This window comes from Trifolium pratense, linkage group LG5, assembly GCF_020283565.1.
Source record: "Trifolium pratense cultivar HEN17-A07 linkage group LG5, ARS_RC_1.1, whole genome shotgun sequence".
In the NCBI taxonomy this organism is placed as follows: domain Eukaryota; kingdom Viridiplantae; phylum Streptophyta; class Magnoliopsida; order Fabales; family Fabaceae; genus Trifolium; species Trifolium pratense.
The window spans coordinates 4,483,123-4,510,862 of NC_060063.1; the positions used below are offsets into that span (position 1 = coordinate 4,483,123).

The 27,740-nt window shown below is 35.0% G+C and overlaps 2 protein-coding genes and 2 long non-coding RNA genes across 6 annotated transcripts; 2 read left to right on the top strand and 2 right to left on the bottom strand.

Moving 5' to 3' along the window:
- The first annotated feature begins 357 nt into the window (after window positions 1-357).
- On the top strand, window positions 358-3,604 carry LOC123887392. The gene is made up of 2 exons (XR_006801460.1): window positions 358-1,956; window positions 2,069-3,604. It is a non-coding gene; the product is annotated as an uncharacterized LOC123887392 (long non-coding RNA).
- Window positions 2,503-23,191, bottom strand: LOC123887390 (G-type lectin S-receptor-like serine/threonine-protein kinase At4g27290). Of its 3 annotated transcripts, none has more exons than XM_045936715.1 (8): window positions 22,508-23,055; window positions 4,630-5,637; window positions 4,272-4,391; window positions 4,002-4,165; window positions 3,720-3,930; window positions 3,366-3,603; window positions 3,131-3,281; window positions 2,503-3,049 (listed from the first exon to the last, which is right to left on the bottom strand). In XM_045936715.1, exons 1-8 carry the CDS (start codon window positions 22,797-22,799, stop codon window positions 2,741-2,743), a joined length of 2,493 nt encoding a protein of 830 aa, XP_045792671.1. In that variant the 5' UTR covers window positions 22,800-23,055; the 3' UTR covers window positions 2,503-2,740. The 3 variants fall into 3 exon arrangements, with proteins under 3 accessions (XP_045792671.1, XP_045792670.1, XP_045792672.1); XM_045936714.1 differs by having other exon boundaries at window positions 4,630-5,588; window positions 22,459-23,055; XM_045936716.1 differs by lacking the exons at window positions 2,503-3,049; window positions 3,131-3,281; window positions 3,366-3,603; ... (2 more) ...; window positions 4,272-4,391; window positions 4,630-5,637 and adding exons at window positions 19,411-19,957; window positions 20,039-20,189; window positions 20,274-20,511; ... (1 more) ...; window positions 20,910-21,073; window positions 21,142-21,261 and having other exon boundaries at window positions 21,500-23,191.
- LOC123887391 lies at window positions 11,225-12,847 on the bottom strand. The gene is made up of 3 exons (XM_045936717.1): window positions 12,725-12,847; window positions 12,545-12,623; window positions 11,225-11,947 (listed from the first exon to the last, which is right to left on the bottom strand). Exons 1-3 carry the CDS (start codon window positions 12,728-12,730, stop codon window positions 11,463-11,465), a joined length of 570 nt encoding a protein of 189 aa, XP_045792673.1. The 5' UTR covers window positions 12,731-12,847; the 3' UTR covers window positions 11,225-11,462.
- Window positions 18,885-26,146, top strand: LOC123887393. The gene is made up of 2 exons (XR_006801461.1): window positions 18,885-19,178; window positions 25,711-26,146. It is a non-coding gene; the product is annotated as an uncharacterized LOC123887393 (long non-coding RNA).
- Window positions 26,147-27,740: the final 1,594 nt, after the last annotated feature.

Sequence of the window (27,740 nt, forward strand, 5' to 3'; positions counted from 1 at the left end):
AGTAATCAAATAAATTTACTTTATAATATTGTAATTTTAGTAGAATTTTGATTTTTTAGATTATGTAAATTACAAAATGATCCTTGTGAAAAAATCGCATATATATATTTAAAAGTTAATTATTTTATTATTTATATTTTGTTAAATTTCATTTTTTATATTAAAATATATTTTATAGGTAAATCGGTACATTTTTTCTTATCCTATCCTCCAGTAACCTAACTTAAATTCAGGATAAGAATTTTAACTACAGAATAGGATAAACTCTTGGATTAATTTATCATAGCTGTCTCACCAAATATTAGATTAAGACAATTATCATATCTGTCTCTCATCCTGTGCACCAAACAGATAATAGACACCCTAAAAAACACCGGACTTGTCAAGAATCGCATTGTAAAACCGTTTTCTTCTCCTTAATCGCAAATAATTGTTGAATCTTGTTGCAGGTTTTCATGAAAGCTTGGTTTAGGATTTGATTGGTGCTCATAATGTCAGATAACCGGCGAACCATTTCATTCATTTGTGTCTAAAACTGCCGGTTCCATTTTTCTACCCACAACCTGTTTGATAAAATGTCTCTTTGAGAATAAAACAGTTACACTGTTTGTTTGCATGCAGTTACAAGAGTTGTTTTCTTTCATCATTGCCACTTTTTCACCATAATTTACTGTCCTGTGCTCGCTGCGTTGCATTTTACTTTTGTGTCTAGGAATATATGTTTCTCCTATTATGCCCTATGATGAAATATAATTAATATTGTGTTCTTGTTTTGCAGCTCAAAGTTGACAAGATTATGCTCATTCAACTCTGATACATCTGAATCTGAATTATCTAGTTTGAATGATATAAATATGCAATCAAGTCAGTGTCTGATGTTTGATGATGGTTTTATTAGTTTAAGGAGCAGTGTTAGTGTTTCTAAATTGGTTGGTAATGGCTACTGCAGTTCTCTTAAAAAGATGGAGGGAAAAACCTTTATTCGATAACGATACATCAATAGTAGTCCTCAACTGGATGAAGTTGCTGACGCAAAGATACTTGTGAAAGTAAAGGTCTGAATTTTGAAAAGTTAAAATCACATATAATAATTCACCTTATTTTTAAGTTTTCACTGTTATGTAGGGGATGAAAGTGAGTTGCAGTTGCGTGTTATAATATGTGATGAAAATATGAAATTGATGCTATTTGTATGGTATGGTTTTTCTCAACATTAGATCAACATCAACCATCTATTCTGTTGTGATTGTCAATTTGTTGGTGACAGTTAGTAAGTAAGCAGTGCTTAGTTAGCCTTAACCGGTGGAATCTTTATATTTTGGTTGCGGTTTAAACTTTCTTTTTGGTGGGTTCATTTTCTGTTCACATTTTGTAGAAATTTGGTTGTAATTTTTATTTCTTTTTGGGAACATGATGAAATTTCAATTTGGGGACTTGAAAATATTGAATGCTGTTCTGAGTAATCATGGGTAGGGGAGAAGTAGATTCTCTGATATTGGTATACAAGTTGCCAAAATGTTTGCGTTCTAATTGATTTCATTTACTCTCTTTGTGTCCTTGCTTTGTTCTTGTCTTTCATTAGTGCAGTAGATCAATACTAAACACAGTAAGTTTGGGACATAAATTTCACTTTGAAAAAGTTACGGACAAATCAATTTTCCCTGTTCTATTGGTATGAGTAACAACTTGCATAATTGAAATTTCACTTGTCACTTCCTTATTCATTGAAAATTTGTTAGAGAAAAAGTTATGAAAGTTACCAGATGGTTCATCATGTTTCAAATATTTGTTCTATTGAAAACATGCATCTTTTATGGAAACCCTAACTATGCAATGGCTTCAACACTTACTGGTTAATGTACACAACTTCTGACCCATCTCAGAGATCCAAGGTTGAGCTGGTTTTCGTGAAGCAACCGGCCACAACCTGGTTTCAATAATGTGCAAAAGTTTAAGGTATCCCTCATAGTTCTCAAGACATAAAAAAGGTTCAAAATTGTGCCTTTTAGCATTTCCTTTACTTGTTCCATGTGTTTTATTGATGTATGTTCTCTTTGATGGGTTGAAGGGGTTAGATTTCGCAATATCTGAGGCAAGACGACGGTACAATATTAAGCTCATATTGAGCTCGGTGAACAACTGTGATAGTTTTGGAGGGAAGAAGCAATATGTGAACGAGGCTAGAAGCCAAGGGAAGTACCTCAGTCACATCAGATGATGATTTCTTTAGGAACTCTGTTGTGAAGGGTTTCTACACAAACCATGTCAAGGTTAGTACAAACATAGTTTTACATTTGCATGTGTTTTTTACTGTTTGTCAAATATGTTTGGTTGTATTTTTCATTTGCGAAATCAAGATTCTTATAATGGCTATTGTAGTTAATTCATCCAAGGAATACTAAACACCATGTTCAATTCTTCAACCCTCGGATACTAAACAAATTCCATCACAAATTTCCCATTTTGTAATTTATAGCCAAGGTTATAATAATTTACTAATTCTCCAATATGAATTATATAAATGTAAATAGCTAGAAACATTTCTAGTACAAATAGCAATTGAGTTTATTGTCCTCATGCACAATTTTGTTTATCTCATGCATGTCAGGATATACTAGACAGATAAAACACAGGTTCATAATAGTAAAAACATTAGCTATTTCACAAACTATGTATGCCCGGATAACCTATTTATCCCTCGTTGGAAGCTGAAGACTTGTGATTTCATTCTCTGAATATCCTATCTTGCATCTAACTGTGTAATGGATATTTCATTAGATGAGCAGAATTTGTGAGTTGCGAGTGAAGAATCTGATTCGGTAGTTAAATCCTTTTCAGTGTAAAAGCCAGGAACCTTTGGCTCTGGCAATAGTTGCTGACCATTTATCATTAGAACCACAGATGACATGTCTGGTCTATCTTCTGGTCTTTGTTGCACACATAACAAGCCCACCTGTATACTTCGTATGACTTCAAATGCTGTATATTGTTCCCGTAACACTTCATCCAATAGTTCCAGGGCTCTCTCTTCCGTCCATAATCTCCATGCCTAATAAAGTGAAAGTTAAACCAGTGATATGAAACAATTCAAATAAGACTAATTAACAAGGTCGCTATGTGATTATCTTACATATCCAAGAAGATTATTGCACTGCTCGAGGTTTGAAAATCCCCTATTCCGTTTCCCACTTACAATCTCTAGTACAATCACACCATAACTAAATACATCTGATTTCACTGAGAAATCCCCATGGACAGCATACTCTGGAGATATGTAGCCACTGAATATGTTGTGTTCAAAGTAAAATCAGTAGTACATTAAAATGCAATATCAAAAAACCATAATCATGTAGGAACTGACTTACTAAGTTCCAGCCACTCTATTTGTGTTTGCCTCGATTTGGTCCCCCAAAAAGATTCGAGCCAAGCCAAAGTCTGATATTTTCGGCTCCAAATTTACGTCTAGTAATATATTGCTAGTTTTTAGATCTCTGTGAATAATCCTCACTCTTGAGTCTTGATGAAGATAAAGAAGTCCTCGAGCAATGCTACCAATAATATTGAAACGCCTAAGCCAATCCAGTGACATCGTTTTGGTGTCATCTGGTCAATTTAACACAAATTTAGCATAGCCATTATGTCTCCATAATTTTATAAACTTTGATAAAAAATAACAAGATAGATACTAATATTTATAATAAACTGAAAAATATTTCAACCAAAAATAAAGTAGTCCAAGCTTTTGTTCGGCATGTATTCATAGATCAACATTGTTTCTTCTCCTTGAATACAACAACCAAGAAGCTTTATGAGATTACGGTGCTGAAGTTTTGCAATCAGTGCCACTTCATTTTTAAATTCTTCCAAGCCTTGTCCAGATCTTTTTGAAAGTCTTTTCACAGCTATCTCTTGTCCATCTATCAACATTCCCTAGAAAATAATATGATATGGTTAGAAAGTTTCAAATAAGGGAAGGAGAAGTCATCTCAAACATTTGTCACCTTGTATACTGGTCCAAAACCACCTTCTCCAAGTTTGTTAGTGCTTGAAAAGTTGTTAGTGGCATAAGCCAAGACCGAGAAATCGAATGTTGTCAAGTCATCATCTTCCTTCCTTAGGTTTCTTACGTAACGCTTGTTGAAATTGAAAGTATTTCTTGCAGCCCCTGATTAGTTAGAAGATAGAAACACTTGAACACAACCCTTGATTGGTTGAAAGATATGAAAAATTTGTTGCCTATATAAGATGGTAAAATATATATGTCAATTTACCTGGTTTTTTAATCATCCATATCGATCCACATGAAATTAATCCAATAATAATAATCACAACAACTGTGATTCCGACTATCTTCTTCTTGATGTTTCCATGGTTATCTACTGCGACTTGATCTGAAAGATGCATAGCATGATTAGTCTCCAACTTTATGAACAAAGCTGTTTGCAATGAAGTGTGTTTAATTTCTTTTAAGCTAATTATGGAAGGAGGTGCTTTTAACATTGAAAACAAATGCCACATAACAAATAACTTCCATTAGCCTAATCAATAAGAAACCAAATGGGGAAAGGAAACCCAAAAAGAAAAACATAAAATTTAGCCTTTAAAATAGAAAAGATAAAACTTGAGTACCTAGTTCTGAAAGAGGGGCTTTGACATAAAGATCTTGTCCCCATTTAGAGAATTCCCTCACATCAACCAGATAATTAAACCAAAGAAGACACCCAGTTCCCCCATTGCGGGTATCTAAATTAGCACAGGCTACACAGGAACAGTTTCTGAGACACAACGCCTTACATTCCTCAAGGTTCGTGCTCTTATCAAACCATGATGAAGACGTATCTGGATACTTCATGTGTGTGTACTTGAAGAACCCCTCTGTTTTGTACGTGGTACTGTTTTTGCAATTAGATCCATTCCTCGGAATACAACCGTCTTTCCAGTGAGACAGCTTCCACTGTTGAGGAATCTTGGGAACATACCCTTTCAAGCACGCACAAGTTGGAATGTTACCATCCATGGTGCATATAGAATTTTTACCACAATAGGTGTAGTCTTCGCATTCATCCTTCCCATTTGAGTACACTTGCCTTTTGCTCGATCCAACGGACCAATACAGAATCTGCTCAGCACCTGAAGGAGCCAGTTTATTTAAGGCGATAGTTGAGCTTTCATTACTCTCGTATTCATAATACACTTCTTTTTCATTGAACACAAATCTTTGCGTCGCTCCTGGAGTTGGTCCTTGAGATCCAGCGATGAACTCACCGAGCCATGGCCCTGCTCTAATATCTATATCAGACCCTTTGAATGTAATTATCTGGGGATATCCTCTAAGGTCAAGTTTCATAGCATATTCTCCCTCAGCAGGGTCATCATCACTTTTCCACGATGATGTGAATCTTTCTAGGCCAATTTCAAAGTTCCATCCAAGTTTCATTCCGGACATCAATGTATCAGAGGGATAATCAAAACTCTGCCACAAAAATTCATCAGTTTGCTGTCCATTTTTCACTACCAAATTTCCTGAATCCAGGAGCTGAGCGATAGGGTTATTCAGATTCCCGGCTTTGCTTGTTGTATTGGATGACCAAATTATAGCGCTGTTAGCAGGGCCATTGAGAAGCTGAAAAATCCCATTTGCATTGAGCTTTAACATAGCTCATGCGGATTAACAAGGATAGATTTTCTTGCCAAGGCCATTCGAGTTGAAAGTCTTGATAATAATAACCTCCATCCAAAAATGCTTACTTTGGATGGAACATCATTTAACCATAATTGTTGTAAAGCTTTCACTACATTTTCATCAATAGCCACAACAACTTCGCGAGAGTGAAGGAACTCGTAAGTCGAATTCACCGAAAAAATACCTGATTGAATAAGCTCCCATCGTCTGTTATCTGCGTCATTGCTCACATTAGTCCTGAACCATGCATCATTCTCAATACCCCCAATCTTCATAATATCACGCCACCACAAAGATTGACCTTTGACATTGCTAAGATTAGAGTGCAAAAAATTATCAGCCAAGCTCCCATATCTATGCTCTAATAGTTTGGTCCATAAGGTATTATGATCACACAAACCTCTCAACTTCCATTTACAAAGTAAAGCTTGGTTGAAATAATTTAGATTCTTTATACCCAAACCACCTTTATCTTTTGGAAGGCAAATTGTGTCCCAACTAACCCAACAAATCTTCTTAATATCAGAACATCCTCCCCAAAGAAATCTCCTTTGGATAGTAATCAATTCTTGTAACACATACACCGGTACCTTGAAAAAAGAGAAAAAATATAATGGGAGACTAGAGAGTACCGAATTAATGAGTGTAACTCTTCCGCCAAATGATAAATTTCGACCACTCCAAGTATTAAGTCTTTTCTTCATAGCTTCCACTATAGGATTCCAAGTGACATTTCTCCTTGGGTTAGCTCCAACTGGAATTCCTAGAAAACGAAAAGGGATCGATTCTACTTCACAGTGTAAAAAGGAGGACGCTGCGGACAAAAAATTATCATCAAGATTAATGCCATAGAGTTTACTTTTGTAAAAATTAACCTTCAGTCCCGATACTAATTCGAAACTTCTCAACACAGTTTTAAGCGACCACAAATTCTCCCACTTCCCTTCACCTACTAGAACGGTGTCATCTGCAAATTGAAGAGTGTGAAACTGTAAGTCATCATGAACTTTAAAACCATGATAATTGCCATTGTCAACAGCCTTCTGCATTAAGCGAGTGAGACCTTCTGCAACTATCAAGAAAAGAAAGGGAGATAACGGATCCCCTTGTCTCAGCCCTTTACCAACAACAAAATCCACCGTAGGACTACCATTTACAAGCACAGACATTGAACTAGTAAAAATACAGGCTCTCATCCACTTCAGCCACCTCTGCGCAAATCCCATTCTCCGCATCATATACTCCAAAAAATTCCAATTAACCGTATCGTACGCCCTCTCAAAATCTACCTTCAATAATAAACAGTTGTCTTTTCTTCTCTTGGCAAAATCAATCAGTTCATTCACTACCAAAACTCCATCCAGAATTTGACGATTAGGAACAAAAGCCGTTTGACAATCTGAGATCAATTTTCTTGAGTTAGACCCTCTTGTTATAAAAAAAAAAATATTACTAACAAACTATAAAAGTCTAAGGGGGGTGTATTGGATTGGGATTTCATGAGACAATTTTGGCAAAAAAAGTCTTGATGATTTTATGAGATTTTGTTGGACTATATTGATTTTGTGAGATTTTAAAGACTTTTTTACAGAGACTTTTTTACAATCAAGATTTTTAACACATGATTTGAATGGATTTTGAGAGATTTTTTTCAAAAAACTTTTTACAATCAAGATTTCATAATACTTTATATATTAAGAAACTTTTGTATATTAGGCAAATTTTAAAAGAATCAATAAATTTTAATAAAAGAAATTATATTTTTTTGGGAATCCAAATTTTTAAACAAAAAAAAAGCCTTATATTTTTTTCACGTATATGTTTCTAATCACAAATAAAAACCATTATCACCATTGATGGGAAAAGAAGCAGATGAAGGTAACGGAAAAAAAATTGCCGTAAAAAGTTGTATTGAATCAAAAGTTTGTAAAAAAGATGTAGAATTTGTTAAAATATTTTTTTGCAAAAAAACATATTTGATAGAAGAAGAAGAAGAAGAAGAAGAAGAAGAAGAAGAAGAAGAAGAAGAAGAAGAAGAAGAAGAAGAAGAAGAAGAAGAAGAAGAACTGATATAATGATGATGAAAGTAAAAAATCTTGGAGAGTTTGAAAAAGTCTCAAGTTTTTTGGTGAGATTCTTGAACAAGTGAACAAAGAAAAGAAGAAGGAGTGCAGTGATGATGAACTATGAAAAAATAAAGAAAAAAAAAATTTGATACAGTGATGATGAAAATAAAAAGTCTTGGAGATTTCAAAAAAGTCTCAAGGCTTTTGGTGAGATTGTTGAAAAAGTCTATCAAGTGTATTTTCAACTAAAAAGTCTCTCAAAATCCATTCCATAGAAGAATCCATCAAAATCGGTAGACTTTTGAATACCAGTAGACATTTTAAAAGTAGTACCAAATCTCAATTGAATACCAACGGATTTTATTGCCCTGGAAAAAAAATCATGTTTGTCTTAATTGAATACCACAAGATTTATTTAACTTTTGTAAAAGTCTTGATTGAATACCTCAAGATTTTTTTGTCATAAAAAAGTCTTTTAAAATCCCATGAAATCTCAATCCAATACACCCTCCTAAAAGTGTGTAAAAAAATGTAATTGAAGAATGAGAAATTATTATTAATAGTAGTAAACACTAATGATTATTAGTTTTACAACTGACTCAACGAATTTAAATCTTTGTCCTCTAAAATTACAAATAATTTCTTATCATTGAGCTACATCTCATTTAAGTTTTTCTTGACGCAACATCTCTTTTAATTAAGAAATATAATATTTAAATAGAAAGTAGAAATTAAATTGTTTATTCTTTAAAATGTTTTTTTGAACAAGTTATTCTTTGAAATATTGATTTGAATTGTTGATAATAAATGTATAATTCAATTTGTAGATATGAAGATGAGGAAATTGGGAAACCCACGTCCAAGTCCACCGTCCACCACAACCTAACACACACCCACGGAGTATTCCTAATCTTGGCGATCGTCCTCCACCTGGTTTTTCGACCTTAATGGTAGATGCCATGGCCCAAAAAATTTCATGTAAAGTATTTCTTCACTACCCACAAACAAATTAGAAATACATCACATGAAATTTTATGACGTGGATAGTGAAGAAATACACCACACACACACACACATATATATATATATATATATATATATATATATATATATATATATATATATATATATAGCCCAGAAAACAACTAGTCACTTTGACAAATTCTTCTTCCACATCAACCCACCGCCGTTGTAGTCTCTGGCTGCTATCGCCACCGTTTTCAGCTGCTCCATGTCATCGCTGATTTCCTTCTTTTTAAATGAACAGTCTCACAAACATCAATTAACACCATGTTTCTAAAAAACGAAATCGAGAAAACTCAATAAGATCCAAGAGCATAAAATTGAGCATAAAAGGAGCAGTGATGTTCAAAACGAGAGATGCGTGTGGTGTTGTGAGGTCCATCAACGGTGGCGCCCGGCGTTGTGGCGTTGAGAAAGAGAGACAGAGAGAAATTTGCGGCGTTGTGTATGTATTATAAATAGATTTTGTAAATATTGAGTTGGGTCTAATTATTTTCTAACTAAATATAGAAGATATAAATAATTGATACAATTTTTTTTTGGTTATTTTATATTCTAATAGTAATATTTATTTTGAAAAATATTGTACGTTGAGTTAAACTCACGGCCATGTCTATAGCTCACAACCAACATCGATATACACATTATCTCAACGGAGGAACCATTTACTCTGATACTTGAATACGTAATATCTTCAATTGGCATAATACTATATATACTAATTGATTTTATTTATTTATTATTATTATTATTTCAATTCCTCAGTCATATGACTGTCAAAACAAAAAAATATTATAACCATATGTAATTTCAATGAAAGTTCGAAGAAAAACAATAAGCACCCATGACACTATATATTAATTTTAGTAAATGGTGTCATTTTCTGAATGTAATTTCAATGAAAGTTCGAAGGAAAATAATAACCACCATAACACTATAAATCGTCTTATTGGCATATATATCATGCATATGATCATAGGTTAATTTTATTAATATAATGAAATGGCTTATATCTTCAATTCTTTTCCGTTTTCTCATTTTGTTGGTAATCTTAATTACTTTGTTCATGCAGATATCTCCGGCCAGTGCAGGTTTGTCTTAATTTACTCATACTAGCTAGTAACAAACTAAAAATATAAAAAACCATGGTTGCACAATAATTTTAAGAAAGTAATAATTGAATTTTTCTTTTTTTGGTTACAAAGTAGTAATTCAATTCGTAGATATGTATTGAAATATATTTTGAATTGATGACAAAACGTATAATTGAATTTTGCAGATATGAAGATGAGGAAATTGGGAATCATGCCAAGTCCACCTCCTCCACCAAACCTTGACCCACCACCGGCATCCGGGAATAGTCCACCTTATTAAGGTATCGTTAGGCCTGGTTTTTTTTCTTCTTATTTAGAGCTTATGCAAACAACTTATACAATTTTTATATATTATTATAAGTTTGTCAAGTTTATGATAAAATAGCTTATAAAATTATAATTTTCAATAGTGTGAACTTATAAAATAACGTAAAACTTAATTTATATTGCATAAGTTATTTGCATAAGCTCAAAAAAAGTTAGGCCAAACGGACCCTAAGATGACCCAAAACAATTTATGTTTAAGTTTATTCCCTGATCATGATCCTGGACTCCTGGTGTTATTACTTGTATAACTTTTATTTGAATTTTCTTCAATTTTAGCAACAAATATTTTTTTTCCACTCAATTCTATTATTTATTTTTAATTACTGTTATATGAAAAAGAAATAAAAGAAAGGAGTAATGTATTGATAAATACTAAAAAAAAAATTGCAGAATAAATGTTTGTCATTGATACTTAAAACGTTACGGCACAAGTATTGACCACTAATATATTAAAAATTATATAACAAATTTTTTTATTTAAACAACGAGACAATTAGTCACTATTGATAAATGTATATAAAAAAAACACGAGACAATTAGCAAGTATATTCTACCATATAAGTAGTATAAAAGATTATCGTATACACAAAAATTGATTAATAAATACCAAACTACTTAAGATTACTTATTACTGAGACTAACAAAAAATTTGAAATGGTTAATGTAGTGAGATAAGTAAATATCAAATTTTGTCAAAGAAAAAAAAAGTAAATATCAAATAATTACTAACAAAACTAAAATTGCAAAGATGTAAACCTAGAGGTGTAATTGAACTGGTTTGGATCGATTTTTTGTGAATTCAATGTCCGAACCGATGAGCTCTCGATTGATTTGGTTTGGTTTTTGGTGTTTTTTAAAAATAAAACCAAACCAAACTAATCGGTTTGCCTCATATACATATTTTCACATTTGTGACTACATCAAATCTTTACCGTACTCAATCCAATCCCAAAATTCTTTCCAATCCCAAATTTTTTTCATTTGGTTATCTTAATGTCCGTTATTCTTGTGGGAATAAAAAAGTGTAAAGTTTTTTTCTTAAAAAATAATTCAATCTAAACACAATGCACGCAAATATTAGAACAAAAAGTTTACATTATTTCAACTATCACAAAGAAAATACAATATATTACACAAACAATATTAGAGAAGATGTAATCATTTCGACATAACCAAGAGGAGTCTTTACTCTCGGATAGATCACTTATGGAGCAAGTATCACGGTTTGGATGATAAACAACCGTGCAATTTCGTCGATAAGGGTTATAACTACTTAGGACATGTCCACCATTGATGATATTGTATGAAGGATGATGAAGGTGGCTTAGATGAGCAACCATTGCATTTCTTGTTGTGACAATTGGAGCAAGAATTACATTGATTTCCATTACACTTTGCATTTTCACACTTAAAGCAAATAGTGACACAATGTTTTCCATCACACTTTGAACTTTCACATTTTGTGCATTTATCACACTTACCATGACAATTGAAGTTGTTGCACTTGATACAAGAATCGTGCAAAACAGCTTTACATGCCTCTATCATCTTTTTCTTGTCTTCTTCTTTTTTCTTGTCTTCTTCCTTTTTCTTCTCTTCTGCCGTTTTCGGCTTTTTCACCTCTTCCGCACTCAAAATGGTGACACTATTGAACTTCTTTTTCAGATGGTTGGCTAAGCAAATTATGTCTACATTATCACCGGTTACGGATACACGATCTTTATCATCTCCTTCCAATGATACCGATGTCACACCTATATTTATGTTTAGGTTTTTGGTCATGAGTCAAGATAATGAAAATATTTCTTTCATAAGTATGAAAAAAATTAAAGGCACGAGAAAATAAAAATATCTTTTTTCATTTTATTAAATTTCTAATATTTCAATTTTTTTTAATAGTTGATAATTTGGTTATTTCCTTTGATATTGTTTTGTCAGCAATCCGCTCGCTTGCTCTTAGGACTTATAGTCGGTTCTATTCTAATTTTAGGTATTTTCTTTCATTAACTACACTCAAATTTCACCAACTTCACATGAGGTTCACTTCAGTTAAATCTAGTTAAAGTTTGTAGATTACTTCCGCAAGAGGTCTATAGTGACGCATTAATTCAAGTTACTACGTGTGTGCGCGAATGTTGAAGCGTGCCCACAAACATGTATTATTAGATAAAAATTTAATTTCCTTTTATATAAGACTGAAATCACAATTGTGTCAATTCATATATATGACATAAGAGTTGATATAAATTCTCACCTTTTATAAAATAAAATAAAAAAGAGAAAGAGTGTAAGTTTATTTACAATTTAATAAACAAAAAACATGATATTTAAGGTTGACATATGATTATTACCTTTGACTTCAGCAGCCATTTTAAGGGCTTTGTTTCTGCATTTCTCGTTCTTCATTTGCAACTTTATAACTATTTTTTGCTGTATTTATCATTTTACATATAGCTTGTTAAAAAAATGATCACAAAGAAAAAATAAAAGAAAACCTCAAAATAATGATTAGCTATGTGATCTAAACATACCTTCATTCTTGCTTATAATTGAAACAACTTTATGCTCTTTGTGTTATACTCTGCCTTGGAACAAAGCAAGCAAGTACATAGTTTGATGATATATACATATACTATACATGACATTTTTTTTATGATTAGTAAATAAATAGAAATAAAATGATAAAATTAATAATATGCTGCCAAACAATTTTTGCATAATTGAGGTTGTTAGAAATTTGGAATCAACTTTCTCTACTGTCGGCTTGTCTTTTAACTATTTGTTCGTTCATATAATGAATCAAAATGTTATTACTATAGTTTTGGAATGTTTTGTTTGTTGTTCAAATGAAATAAAAAACTTAGGGTAGCCAATATAAGTACAAAAATGGAAATAGTGCTTATTCACATAGGTACAAGATTCTTTGTAATTTTTTTTTTGTGTGATGGCAATTTCGTTGATTTTCTTTTTTTGCGAAAGCAACCCGTTTGGTTCCGAAGAGATTCGAAAAAACTTTCAATTAATTGATGATTGAATGTCAAGTTTATTGTGCACGAGTGAAACACGGCTTGTATCATGCACAAGCTTGCTTTCACTATTAAATTAATATTTTATTATTGGATCAAATAAGATGTGATGAGATATATTGATCCAATCACTATAACATTTCCTAACTACTACAAAACCACTTTTGTAAAGACTCTAAAAAACCGTTGTGTAGTTCAGTAAGATGATTCTGATAAGTTTATCAAATTTGATTCTTAACATACCTCTCGCGTTAAACACATTGAGTTTGATGCACGAATATAAATAGTAGGTGGACCGATAGTGAAAACCTAATAGCAGTTGACTCAATGGATCGTGGAGGAGACTTTAATACCACTTTAAAATTGAAAGTTTGATCCAACTCAACCTTACACTTATTAAGTTGAGGATGGTCCTGAATCACTTATAAACATATATTTAGCCTATAATGAGTTTTTTGGTTACGACTTATTACTACTGCACTAAAGTGCATTGTTGCGACCGCTCTAAAGTGAAAAATAAGGTGAATTATAATGTAATCGTTCATGCAAGTGTTTAAAAGATAATTAATGTAAATAGTTTATAACTTACTTATAAGTTATTTTAAACTTATTTTCACAAGTTGTTCTGAATAAGTTTTTTTTTGTTTTACGGTATTCAGAATAAGTTATGAATAATAACTTATGCTAATTAATAACATATATTTTCAACTTATTTCAACAGATTTTCTAAATTAGCTTATAAATAAGCGCTTGCCTTATTTTTCCAAAGACACCTTTATAGGTTTTAGAAACATTTGGTTGTTTAGGCTTTAGATTTATAAAAAAGTAATGATTGTACAGTGTACATCTTGTTTCGCTTAGGAGATTTATTTTTGTCACCATACTTATTTTTTCATGCGCCTCAGGAATTTACTAAAATACCTTCATCCGCTATTTGGGTCCGTTTGGTGCCAGGATAGGATAGTGACGAGATAGAACATAAAACAGGATAAAGATAAGATATGATATCAACAAGATAACAATTATCATCAATTATCATATCCTGTGTTTGGTACACACATGATAACAAACATGATAACTATTATTTACTCAAGTTGTGATTAAAACATAGTACTTGATCAAAATAATATGATAAAATATATAACATATTTAAGTGACAAAATTACCCTTGTAAAACAATTTTTTTTAAAAAAAATTATTTTTTAATACTATCAATTTTATAAATAAAAAATATAAATAAGTAATCAAATAAATTTATATAATTTTAAATAAAAATCATAAGAAAATAATCAAGTTTAATTTTTATATGAATCATGATCAAATAAATAACTCAATGATATATACATGTTAGATAAGCTAAATAAATATGTGTTATATCTCAAACGTAAATAATAAACTATAATTGCAAAAGAATTATATTTAATTTGTTATAAAATTTAAATTAATATCCCTATTTTGTAATTTTTTTAAAATTATTTTACTTTATAATATTGTAATTTTAGTAGAATTTTGATTTTTTAGATTATGTAAATTACAAAATTACCCTTGTGAGAAAATCGCATATATATTTAAAAATTAATTATTTTATTATTAATTTACCGTAAAATTATTTTATTATTTATATTTTGTTAATTTTCATTTTTTATTTTAAAATATATTTTATAGAATAAATCGGTAATTTTTTTTTTTTTTTTGAAGAAGCCAAAATAATATATATTAACACAAACAGCCACCCCTGCACAAGACGTACCGAGGTAGACTAAATAATTACAAGAGAGTCAGAGAGATACAATCAAAATAAAATCATACAAGGCCCAAACACAACAATGGACTAGACCACCAGCTATGGTAGTTTAAAGCTAACGTGATGTTCGTCGTCTTCAACCACCTAAAAGAGAAAAGTTTGATCTTGTCCAATAAAATATGAGGTGTGCCCGTTGAGCCTTTGAACAACTGATGATTTCTCTCTGTCCATAACACCCAAACACAATCGAGCCAAACAAGCTGCAAAAAGGACCGTTGCGCTCGAGATCCACCGGATGAAGCCATAAATTGAACAAAATGATCACGCAGAGACGTGGAATCCACCAAGGAAATGCCAATCCATGCACGAACTAAATCCCAAAGCGATCCAGCAATACTACAGGAGAGAAATAAATGATGGGCCGACTCGGCCGCTCCACATCCAGAAACACAAGTGGCAACCGTAGGAGACAAAACGCCACGAGTAACCAGGTCTGCTCTCGTGGGCAACCTATCCCGCAATAAACGTCACACAAAGATGGAAACCTTCAAGGGAACCTGAGAGTGCCATATAAGGTTGTCAGCATCTTCCAAAGTAACTGACTCCTGAGACGTCAGAAGCTGATAAACTCCCCCGATCGTATAACCTGAGTCTGGATCAAGCCTCCAGTGCCACCTGTCAATAGCCTGATCCTGCAAAGAAATGTCAAGAAGTAAAGTCTGACACTCCCCCAACATCTCCTCCTCCCACGCCCACAACCGCCTCCGCCACTCCCACGCCCCCCCATCTGCCCCCCAACCTAAAGCAAACATCTCTGCGACCGAATGAGATTTGGTCACGGCCAACTCAAAAAGGCGCCCAAACCGCTCCCTCAACGAAATCCCATCCAACCATGAATCAGTCCAAAAAAGAGTATCTGAACCATCCTCCACCCTCCTCGAAACCTGCTCCCTAAACCAAGTGCCTCCTGGCTCACCAACACCCTCCCGAATACGCACTAGCTCCCTCCACCACACCGATCCTCTCTGACCGCCCGCTCGTAGACTACCTCCCTCAAGCCCATACCTAGCTACCAGCACTCTAAACCACAGTCCCTCTCTGTCCACCAGCATCCTCCAGCACCACTTACCCAACAGCGCTATGTTGAACTCACGCAACTGTCTAACCCCCAAGCCTCCATACTCCTTACGCAAACAAACAGATTTCCAACTAACCCAAGAGATTTTCCTGGAATCCTCACAACCCAAAAAAAAATTTAATGAAAAGAGATTCAATAGAGGAAATTATACCTGAGGGAGCTTTGAAGAAAGAAAGGGCGTAGACAGGTAAAGAGGTCAAGACAGATTTTAACAGAACCAGACGACCACCAAAAGACAAAAAGCGACTCTTCCACCCAGACAATCTGTTCTTTAAACGAGTCAACATCGGTTCCCAAAACACCAAACGACGCGGATCACCCCCAATCTAAAGACCCAGATAAAGGAAAGGAATCTTTCCCACTTTACAACACAGAGTAGACGCAGCTCAAATTCAGGATAAGAATTTTAACTACAGATGTAGGATCAGGATTAATTTATCATATGTTGTTGTCTCACCAAACATAGGATATAATACAATTATCATATCCTGTTTCATGTGCACCAAACGGGTCCTTACCTAATGGACACCCTAAAAAAAACACCGTACCTGTCAAGAATCGCATCGCAAATAATTGTTGAATCTTGTTGCAGGTTTTCATGAAAGCTTGGTTTAGGATTTGATTGGTGCTCATAATGTCAGATAACCGGCGAACCATTTCATTCACGTGTGTCTAAAACTGCCGGTTCCATTTTTCTACGCACAACCTGTTTGATAAAATGTCTCTTTGAGAATAAAACAGTTACACTGTTTGTTTGCAGTGCAAGAGTTGTTTTCTTTCATCATTGCCACTTTTTCACCATAATTTACTGTCTTGTGCTCGCTGCGTTGCATTTTACTTTTGTGTCTAGGAATATATGTTTCTCCTATGATACCCTATTCTATGATGAAATATAATTAATATTGTGTGCTTGTTTTGCAGCTCAACTCTGATACATCTGAATCTGAATTATTTAGTTGGTTTTATTAGTTTGATGGTTTTATTAGTTTAAGGAGCAGTGCTAGTGTTTCTAAATTGGTTGGTAATGGCTACTGCAGTTCTATTAAAAAGATGGAGGGAAAAACCTTTATTCGATAACGATACATCAATAGTAGTCCTCAACTGGATGAAGTTGCTGACGCAAAGATACTTGTGAAAGTAAAGATCTGAATTTTGAAAAGTTAAAATCACATATAATTCACCCTCTGTTGTCAATAGCGGCCGCTACAACTGCTATAGCAGCGCGACGCGACAAAATGGAGGTCACCGAGTCAGCCCAAGGCGCTACGGCCATCCAGGGTGTAGCAGCCGATATTTATGTGAAGCGGGCGCTATAGCCCGTCGCGTGTTACAGGAGTAGCAGTTTCATAGCACCGCTTTTAATTGAACAACAAAACGACGATTTTGCCCTTAATTTTTAAACGTTTTAGAGAATAATTGTGAAATTTCGTTAAACCCTAATTCTTTTTATCTTGTTGTTACACCTTTTCTCTCCATTCCCCATCGCCGTTTTGTGTTTGGAGACAAACAAAGACGCGTAAAATTTCATCGTTCTTCTTTCTCTGCTTCTCTGTTTCATTTTAATGACGCTTGAATTTATATTTGATGTTTAGAACTAAGTACATAAGTCTTTTGTTTGTTTCTTACTTTCCTTGGAATACTACTACTGTGTGTAGTAAGTATTTGGATTTGGATGATTGGTATTTTAATTATGTAAGGGACCTATGCTACTTTTATTAGTATGTGTATTTTGATGATTGATTGATAGTTTGATATTTATTATGTAATTTTTATTTTTATTGTCTGCTTCGCGTCACTTGAATAGTGCCCGCGATTCTCCTTATTACTGCGTCGCGTCAATTTTGGGTTGTCCGCGTCGCGTCAATTTTCCGCTTTGACAACATAGAATTCACCTTATTTTTAAGTTTTCACTGTTATCTAGGGGATGAAAGTGAGTTGCAGTTGCGTGTTATAATATGTGATGAAATTGATGCTATTTGTATGGTATAGTTTTTCTCAACATTAGATCAACATCAACCATCTATTCTGTTGTGATTGTCAATTTGTTGGTGACAGTTAGTAAGTAAGCAGTGCTTAGTTAGCCTTAACTGGTGGAATCTTTATATTTTGGTTGCGGTTTAAACTTTCTTTTTGGTGGGTTCATTTTCTGTTCACATTTTGTTTTGATGTACTTATCTTGTAGAAATTTGGTTGTAATTTTTATTTCTTTTTGGGAACATGATGAAATTTCAATTTGGGGACTTGAAAATATTGAATGCTGTTCTGAGTAATCATGGGTAGGGGAGAAGTAGATTCTCTGATATTGGTATACAAGTTGCCAAAATGTTTGCGTTCTAATTTATTTCATTTACTCTCTTTGTGTCCTTGCTTTGTTCTTGTCTTTCATTAGTGCAGTAGATCAATACTAAACACAGTAAGTTTGGGACATAAATTTCACTTTGAAAAAGTTACGGACACATCAATTTTCCCTGTTCTATTGGTATGAATAACAACTTGCATAATTGAAATTTCACTTGTCACTTCCTTATTCATTGAAAATTTGTAAGAGAAAAAGTTATGAAAGTTGCCAGATGGTTCATCATGTCTCAAATATTTGTTCTATTGAAAACAAGCATCTTTTATGGAAACCCTAACTATGCAATGGCTTCAACACTTACTGGTTAATGTACACAACTTCTGACCCATCTCAGAGATCCAAGGTTGAGCTGCTTTTCGTGAAGCAACCGGCCACAACCTGGTTTCAATAATGTGCAAATGTTTAAGGTATCCCTCATAGTTCTCAAGACATAAAAAAGGTTCAAAATTGTGCCTTTTAGCATTTCCTTTACTTGTTCCATGTGTTTTCTTGATGTATGTTCTCTTTGATGGGTTGAAGGGGTTAGATTTCACAATATCTGAGGCAAGACGACGGTACAATATTAAGCTCATATTGAGCTCGGTGAACAACTGTGATAGCTTTGGAGGGAAGAAGCAATATGTGAACGAGGCTAGAAGCCAAGGGAAGTACCTCAGTCACATCAGATGATGATTTCTTTAGGAACTCTGTTGTGAAGGGTTTCTACACAAACCATGTCAAGGTTAGTACAAACCTTGTTTTACATTTGCATGTGTTTTTTACTGTTTGTCAAATATGTTTGGTTGTATTTTTCATTTGCGAAATCAAGATTCTTATAATGGCTATTGTAGTTAATTCATCCAAGGGATACTAAACACCATGTTCAATTCTTCAACCCTCGGATACTAAACAAATTCCATCACAAATTTCCCATTTTGTAATTTATAGCCAAGGTTATAATAATTTACTGATTCTCCAATATGAATTATATAAATGTAAATAGCTAGAAACGTTTCTAGTACAAATAGCAATTGAGTTTATTGTCCTTATGCACAATTTTGTTTATCTCATGCATGACTGGATATACTAGACAGATAAAACACAGGTTCATAATAGTAAAAACATTAGCTATTTCACAAACTATGTATGCCCGGATAACCTATTTATCCCTCGTTGGAAGCTGAAGACTTGTGATTTCATTCTCTGAATATCCTATCTTGCATCTAACTGTGTAATGGATATTTCATTAGATGAGCAGAATTTGTGAGTTGCGAGTGAAGAATCTGATTCGGTACTTAAATCCTTTTCAGTGTAAAAGCCAGGAACCTTTGGCTCTGGCAATAGTTGCTGACCATTTAGCATTAGAACCACAGATGACATGTCTGGTCTATCTTCTGGTCTTTGTTGCACACATAACAAGCCCACCTGTATACTTCGTATGACTTCAAATGCTGTATATTGTTCACGTAACACTTCATCCAATAGTTCTAGGGCTCTCTCTTCCGTCCATAATCTCCATGCCTAATAAAGTGAAAGTTAAACCAGTGATATGAAACAATTCAAATAAGACTAATTAACAAGGTCGCTATGTGATTATCTTACATATCCAAGAAGATTATTGCACTGCTCGAGGTTTGAAAATCCCCTATTCCGTTTCCCACTTACAATCTCTAGTACAATCACACCATAACTAAATACATCTGATTTCACTGAGAAATCCCCGTGGACAGCATACTCTGGAGATATGTAGCCACTGAATATGTTGTGTTCAAAGTAAAATCAGTAGTACAATAAAATGCAATATCAAAAAACCATAATTATGTAGGAACTGACTTACTAAGTTCCAGCCACTCTATTTGTGTTTGCCTCGATTTGATCCCCCAAAAAGATTCGAGCCAAGCCAAAGTCTGATATTTTCGGCTCCAAATTTACGTCTAGTAATATATTGCTAGTTTTTAGATCTCTGTGAATAATCCTCACTCTTGAGTCTTGATGAAGATAAAGAAGTCCTCGAGCAATGCTACCAATAATATTGAAACGCCTAAGCCAATCCAGTGACATCGTTTTGGTGTCATCTGGTCAATTTAACACAAATTTAGCATAGCCATTATGTCTCCATAATTTTATAAACTTTTATAAAAAATAACAAGATAGATACTAATATTTATAATAAACTGAAAAATATTCCAACCAAAAACAAAGTAGTCCAAGCTTTTGTTCGGCATGTATTCATAGATCAACATTGTTTCTTCTCCTTGAATACAACAACCAAGAAGCTTTATGAGATTACGGTGCTGAAGTTTTGCAATCAGTGCCACTTCATTTTTAAATTCTTCCAAGCCTTGTCCAGATCTTTTTGAAAGTCTTTTCACAGCTATCTCTTGTCCATCTATCAACATTCCCTAGAAAATAATATGATATGGTTAGAAAGTTTCAAATAAGGGAAGGAGAAGTCATCTCAAACATTTGTCACCTTGTATACTGGTCCAAAACCACCTTCTCCAAGTTTGTTACTGCTTGAAAAGTTGTTAGTGGCATAAGCCAAGATCGAGAAATCAAATGTTGTCAAGTCATCATCTTCCTTCCTTAGGTTTCTTACGTAACGCTTGTTGAAATTGAAAGTATTTCTTGCAGCCCCTGATTGGTTGAAAGATATGAAAAATTTGTTGCCTATATAAGATGGTAAAATATATATGTCAATTTACCTGGTTTTTTAATCATCCATATCGATCCACATGTAATTAATCCAATAATAATAATCACAACAACTGTGATTCCGACTATCTTCTTCTTGATGTTTCCATGGTTATCTACTGCGACTTGATCTGAAAGATGCATAGCATGATTAGTCTCCAACTTTATGAACAAAGCTGTTTGCAATGAAGTGTGTTTAATTTCTTTTAAGCTAATTATGGAAGGAGGTGCTTTTAACATTGAAAACAAATGCCACATAACAAATAACTTCCATTAGCCTAATCAATAAGAAACCAAATGGGGAAAGGCAACCCAAAAAGAAAAACATAAAATTTAGCCTTTAAAATAAAAAAGATAAAACTTGAGTACCTAGTTCTGAAAGAGGGGCTTTGACATAAAGATCTTGTCCCCATTTAGAGAATTCCCTCACATCAACCAGATAATTAAACCAAAGAAGACACCCAGTTCCCCCATTGCGGGTATCTAAATTAGCACAGGCTACACAGGAACAGTTTCTGAGACACAACGCCTTACATTCCTCAAGGTTCGTGCTCTTATCAAACCATGATGAAGACGTATCTGGATACTTCATGTGTGTGTACTTGAAGAACCCCTCTGTTTTGTACGTGGTACTGTTTTTGCAATTAGATCCATTCCTCGGAATACAACCGTCTTTCCAGTGAGACAGCTTCCACTGTTGAGGAATCTTGGGAACATACGCTTTCAAGCACGCACAAGTTGGAATGTTACCATCCATGGTGCATATAGAATTTTTACCACAATAGGCGTAGTCTTCGCATTCATCCTTCCCATTTGAGTACACTTGCCTTTTGCTCGATCCAACGGACCAATACAGAATCTGCTCAGCACCTGAAGGAGCCAGTTTATTTAAGGCGATAGTTGAGCTTTCATTACTCTGGTATTCATAATACACTTCTTTTTCATTGAACACAAATCTTTGCGTCGCTCCTGGAGTTGGTCCTTGAGATCCAGCGATGAACTCACCGAGCCATGGCCCTGCTCTAATATCTATATCAGACCCTTTTAATGTAATTATCTGGGGATATCCTCTAAGGTCAAGTTTCATAGCATATTCTCCCTCAGCAGGGTCATCATCACTTTTCCATGATGATGTGAATCTTTCTAGGCCAATTTCAAAGTTCCATCCAAGTTTCATTCCGGACATCAATGTATCAGAGGGATAATCAAAACTCTGCCACAAAAATTCATCAGTTTGCTGTCCATTTTTCACTACCAAATTTCCTGAATCCAGGAGCTGAGCGATAGGGTTATTCAGATTCCCGGCTATGCTTGTTGTATTGGATGACCAAATTATAGCGCTGTTAGCAGGGCCATTGAGAAGCTGAAAAATCCCATTTGCATTGAGCTTTAACACTCCTGAATGGTTTTGTAGAGGTGTTTCTCTATTGGCCACCCATATCACTGTTAAGGGGGTTACATTCCTGTACCATACACCCAAATATCGACTTTTTGAACTCCCGGGGCTGAAGAAACCCAATTCAGTGATCCCACCTACTGAAACTAAACTCTCACCACCACCATCCCGGATCGTTTGGTTCACTGCTAAAGTGTGTAATGAAGTGGAAGTTCTTGTCATGTGGGAGAATAATAAGAACCAAAGAAATGGCATTAAGATATTATGCACCATTGTTTTGCCCAAGCAAGAGGAAACTGATGACTAGAGAATTGAAGAGAAGAAAACTCAACAAACTGTTGTGGAAGTGGGACAGGAGTAAGGGATGAGTCTAATGTAAAGGGACATGTACAGTCTTTGATTAGTCGTATACTTGTATGCGTTGGTTTACCACACAAGTACTATCCCTCAGAGAAAAATCTAAAGGTGAACTTTTTGTGTAAACATGTAATATGTGGTACAGGACCATGGTGATCCTTAGTGGTCCAGGACCGTAGTAATACCATATGACATATTTCCTACTTCTGTGATAAAAATATCAAACTTGATAGCATTACTACCACTAATAATATTGTTTTGTTGAATTGTTCAACATCATTCTAGATTACTTGTTCAATCAAGCGATTAAATGACAAGTTGTCAATTTCAAGCGTTTATCTTGAAACATTAGAGATCAACATTTCCTTCAGGTGGAATCAGCAAGTTTACTTGTTTGACTTGGGGTCAGTTCGTTTATCTTCTTTATTTTTTTTTGAACGGCAAAATATTATTCATAATAACCGGTCTCTGCACAAGATGAATAGAGGCCGGGATAAACGGAATTACAAAATAAAGACGCCGTATATAGGCGGAACACCAAAGACAAAGCTAAAAAACGGACACCACTTAGTACACACTCCACAGTCACCAGACCACCTAGTGCACATACCACAATCACCAGACAACCAAAGAGTACCCTCAACCTAACCCAAAAAGATGCCCTAAGACTCTAACTCCCGATCTTGAATCAAAAGTGACTGGCCCATCAGAATACAAAAAGCAGCTTAATGAGCCAAACATTAATTGGGCAACGGTAGAGTGAAAACCTAGGCAGCTAAGTCCCCAGCTTGCAGTCCGCTCCAAACAGTCAACACTAATGCGAAAAAGGTCTACAAAATACAAAGAAACCTGCAAATCTCAGCAGATTTGGAAACCATCAGAGACTGAAAAACGAGTCCTGTAAATCTCAACAAATTTGTAAGCGGTCAGAGAATCCCGTATCGAGGAAAACCAGTCACACACAGCATCAACCTCCCATCGGCGGTGCCAAAACCAACACCTCCACGTCAACACCTCACCACCACAGCTTTGCAACACCTCCAACTCAGAACCGTCACAGCCACCGCCACACCACCCCATCTCTAACTGACGCAGCCATGACAATAATATTTTGCCGTTTATCTTCTTTATGAATCTGCATGCTCATAATTTCCACAGACTTGTCATTGTGCCCTTGAAGAATAATTATTTTGTTTTTAAAGGCAAATATATTATTAATAAGGTCTCTGCACAAGACGAACAGAGACCGATAAAGAGAAAATAATTTTATCTGATGTCTAAAGAAGGAAAAAAAGGCACATGAAGAATTTAAATCCTAGTGGATTAGGTCATTTAATTACCAATCCTAGAGATAGTAATGTCTGGAGAAACTTGTTAAGCTTAATTTTCATTAATTATTCTCATTTGGTAGCTGTTAGCCTAAAAATTCACCAAGTCTAAATATTTGTTCAAAGACCTTAGCATGTGGAGTATATGATTTTTTTAAAAACTTGGTATCCGGCTCTAGGACGACTAATCCAAGGGGATCAATCCCACCGCCCATTTGCGAGGGTCCTATTTAAAGGCTGAATTTTTTTTTTCTCTGTATGGACTTAGCCCACCGAAATTAGCACTAAGGGGAATCAAACCTGAGACCTTGAGAGGAGCATATTCCAAGAGCCCAAGCTAACACCACTAAACTAACCCAATATGTGGAGTATATGATTAAGCAGAGTTATTTAAAGAATTATGGAAAAAGTTATGATATTATATTAAAAATTATTATTTGGATGCCTATTGCCTATCAAGGTTAGGAGGTTGGACTAGATTTAAAGGCTTTGGGCCAATAAAACAAAGAGCTTGCAATTCAATTCTCACGAAAAGTCAGTATGCCACTTGTTTTTCCTTAAAAAATAAAAAATATGCCTCTTGTTTTAAGCATTCGTCAAATCAGTGCGAAGTATTTGTCCCGCTAAATAGCAATTCTCTATATAATAATAGTTTGTAAAAGTCTTACCTCCGTTGTCAGGAGGTTATTTGTCGAATCCAACTTCGCACGTAATGCGTTGTTGGGTTTGTTATGGTGGTTTGTGCCGATTTTCAAACACGATGCTATCAAATATGCTAGTTGTGGCTTATCATGGGTCTGATTTTCCTCCTCTTTAATTTCGAAGTTCCCATAAAGACCTTTACAATGAGAAAAGAAGAATCCTCTTTAACTTCTTCCAAATTTTCAATAAATTGAACGTAAGAAGTATAGCAAATTTGCCCATTCTCATTTGGGCAAATTAGGCACACCACGATCATAAGGAGGATGGCCTTTATCCTCACATCTTCATTTCTATTACTATCACAACAAATACTTCTCAACTCGCATAGGCTAAGTTTTTTTTTTTTTATTTATTGAAAAAATTCGATCGAAATCTTTGAAGTCTTCACTGTTAATTGGGACAAATGGTCGGCCTGTAATAGGCAAATGGGTCAAAAACAAAACGTCCTCTAATGTGACTTTATGTTTTGACCACAGACCAGAAAATAAGAAACATTTTCATTAATGTTATAAAATGACATGAAAATTTCCAACAAAGATGTTGGCAATTCCACTGGTTTATTGCGGATAAACCTTAGGAGTCTCAACAAAGAACTACCCTTATCATTATTTTCAATTATATGGGGTAGTTCTCCAAGAGGAATTGAATTGAATTGAATTGAATTGCAAGCACTTTGTTTTATACATTCGTGGGATTTGCATGAATTTGTTTGTCGTGCACATTATCATTTCTCTATTATATAACACTAATTGCATCTTTCTGTTTTAATCTTTTTTTTTTTTTTTTGTATAACATAGGATATAGAAGCAAATGTCATTACTTGGCATCTATACACTTCAGAAATGTTACTCACCACCTTCATAATCAGATCAAATATCGTACTGTAGTCGCCCCATTGTTTTTCTTCAATTATGTGGAGCATCATCGTCCACATCTTGTCGCAAAACAATTTGAGGCCCTTGATCATGTTGACTTGAATGATGTTGGAGCTGATCAGACAGAGATAAAGTTCAAACAAAATAAAATTTTATTCATTCCAGTTTTTGAGAAACTCTTGTAGCCTCTAGTATTCTATGGCTTGCTAAACCACTAGGGTTGATCTACTGTAAGGGGATTTCTCCAAGACCTTGAGGTTATTTATATTATTCAGTTTTATTTAATTCTTTTCAATTATGTTCTTGTTCTTGTTTGCTTAATTCAAGTTTCATATACATGATTGTTAGTTTTGATTGATTTATATTTCTTAAGATAATCGTGTTTAACTTAGCTTATTCGTTAATTCACGTGTTCTTAACCGTTTGCTTAATTCGGTATACCGTTTGCTTAATTCGGTATCTAACAAAAGGAATATAATTCATATAGAATCGAATACGCTTGTTAATCGTTTCTATAATCAAAAGAGAATTAAATCCGCTTAGGGACTAATAATATAATGATCGATGATAAGTCTGAAATCTCCGAGCAGTGGATTAATCTGTTTCTCACAACTGTTTCCAACCAAACTATTTTCATTATTTCTAATCATTGAAACCAAACCTAAACCCTCTTTTTACAATTCTTACTTGATTATAATATTGATAAACTGATTTTAAGAGTCCTTGTGAGACGACCAATGTTAACTCACCTTGTTACTACATTTTTATAATTTTAATTATTTTTGACCGCGTACGACAGCGATCAGAGTCCTCTGTCAAGCAGATAGAGTTTCATGCTCTCCTCAATCTTTACCTCAACAGCGGCTTTGGTGAAGCGCTCGAGGTAGGACCTCAATGATTCTGTCTCACCTTGCACGATTGCCTCGAGCGACACTTTTGTCTTTGGATGACGCCTAGAAGAGGTGAAGTGGGCTTTGAAGCGAGCACAGAGATCAGGCGATGAGTCGACGGACCCCGGGGGCAAGCTTTTGTATCAGGCCATTGCTCCTTTTTGTAGCGTGGTGGGAAATAACTTGCACTTAATAGATCCTCGTATATTCCTGTACTCGAGGAGGGCCTCCAAATTCTCGATGTGCTCTTCTAGATCTGTTGAGCCATCATAAGTATCCATTACTGGTGGTTTTTCCAATCCAGCTGGTAGTGGAAGCTCCTCAGCCGGGGATCGGCGTCGCTGTTGTCGAGGAGGAGTGTCCCTTCTTGGGGAGCATCTCCTCGGAGAATGTCTTGCTCGCCTTTCCTCGCGAGGAGGGGAGTTTCGAGGGATTGCCTCGTTTCTCCTTGGGCTCGCTCTTCTTTCAGCTCTTCTCCGAGGAGGTGGCGTTCTTGACCTTGAAAAGCTTTGACTTCTCACCGGGGTGGGAGATCACCTAGCACGACGGTGTTGAGAATGCGTCGTGACTCGCGATTCCGCAATTGCGTCGATTCGAAGGCTTTAGGATTCGAGCCTTTGGTTATGCTGCTCGAACTTTTGGTTCTGTTGCATGATCCTGTCCGACTGGCGGTTGATCGCGTTGACTAGTGCAGCCATGATGTCCTGCATAGGTGCTCCCTGAGGAAGAGTCATAGGTGCTCCAGTCGCAGGTGGCGACGTAGCCACTCGGATCTGTGGCTCCTCAGGGACGTACGGCTTGTAGTCCATGTTCTGCTGCTCTTGGCTATCTCCAGTGATGGATGCCAAATATCCGTCCAGCGGGTGATACGGCGTGTGAATGTCGTTCTCCGCCACATGCTCCGAGATTTGTTGGTTGGTGACGCTAGCCATTGGTCGTGTAGTTAGTTGTTGATGGAAGCTTTTGGTTTTTTGCTTTGGAAAAATTGGGAATCTTTGTTCCCACAGACGGCGCCACTGATCTCACCTGATTAGAATGTGCGACCTCGCCGGCGTTGCTCGT

Bases quoted from the DNA above. Each gene is read 5' to 3' on its own strand.
- LOC123887391 (XM_045936717.1), bottom strand. The intron at 11,948-12,544 runs GTAATAATCATA...ACATAAATATAG, and splicing joins AATGGCTGCTGAAGTCAAAG to GTGTGACATCGGTATCATTG.
- LOC123887390 (XM_045936715.1), bottom strand. From the start codon at position 22,799: ATGGTGCATAATATCTTAATGCCATTTCTTTGGTTCTTATTATTCTCC. The intron at 5,638-22,507 runs ATGGGATTTTTC...AGCTCAATGCAA, and splicing joins AGTGTTAAAGCTCAATGCAA to ATGGGATTTTTCAGCTTCTC. The intron at 3,282-3,365 runs GTAAGTCAGTTC...CAACATATTCAG, and splicing joins AATAGAGTGGCTGGAACTTA to TGGCTACATATCTCCAGAGT.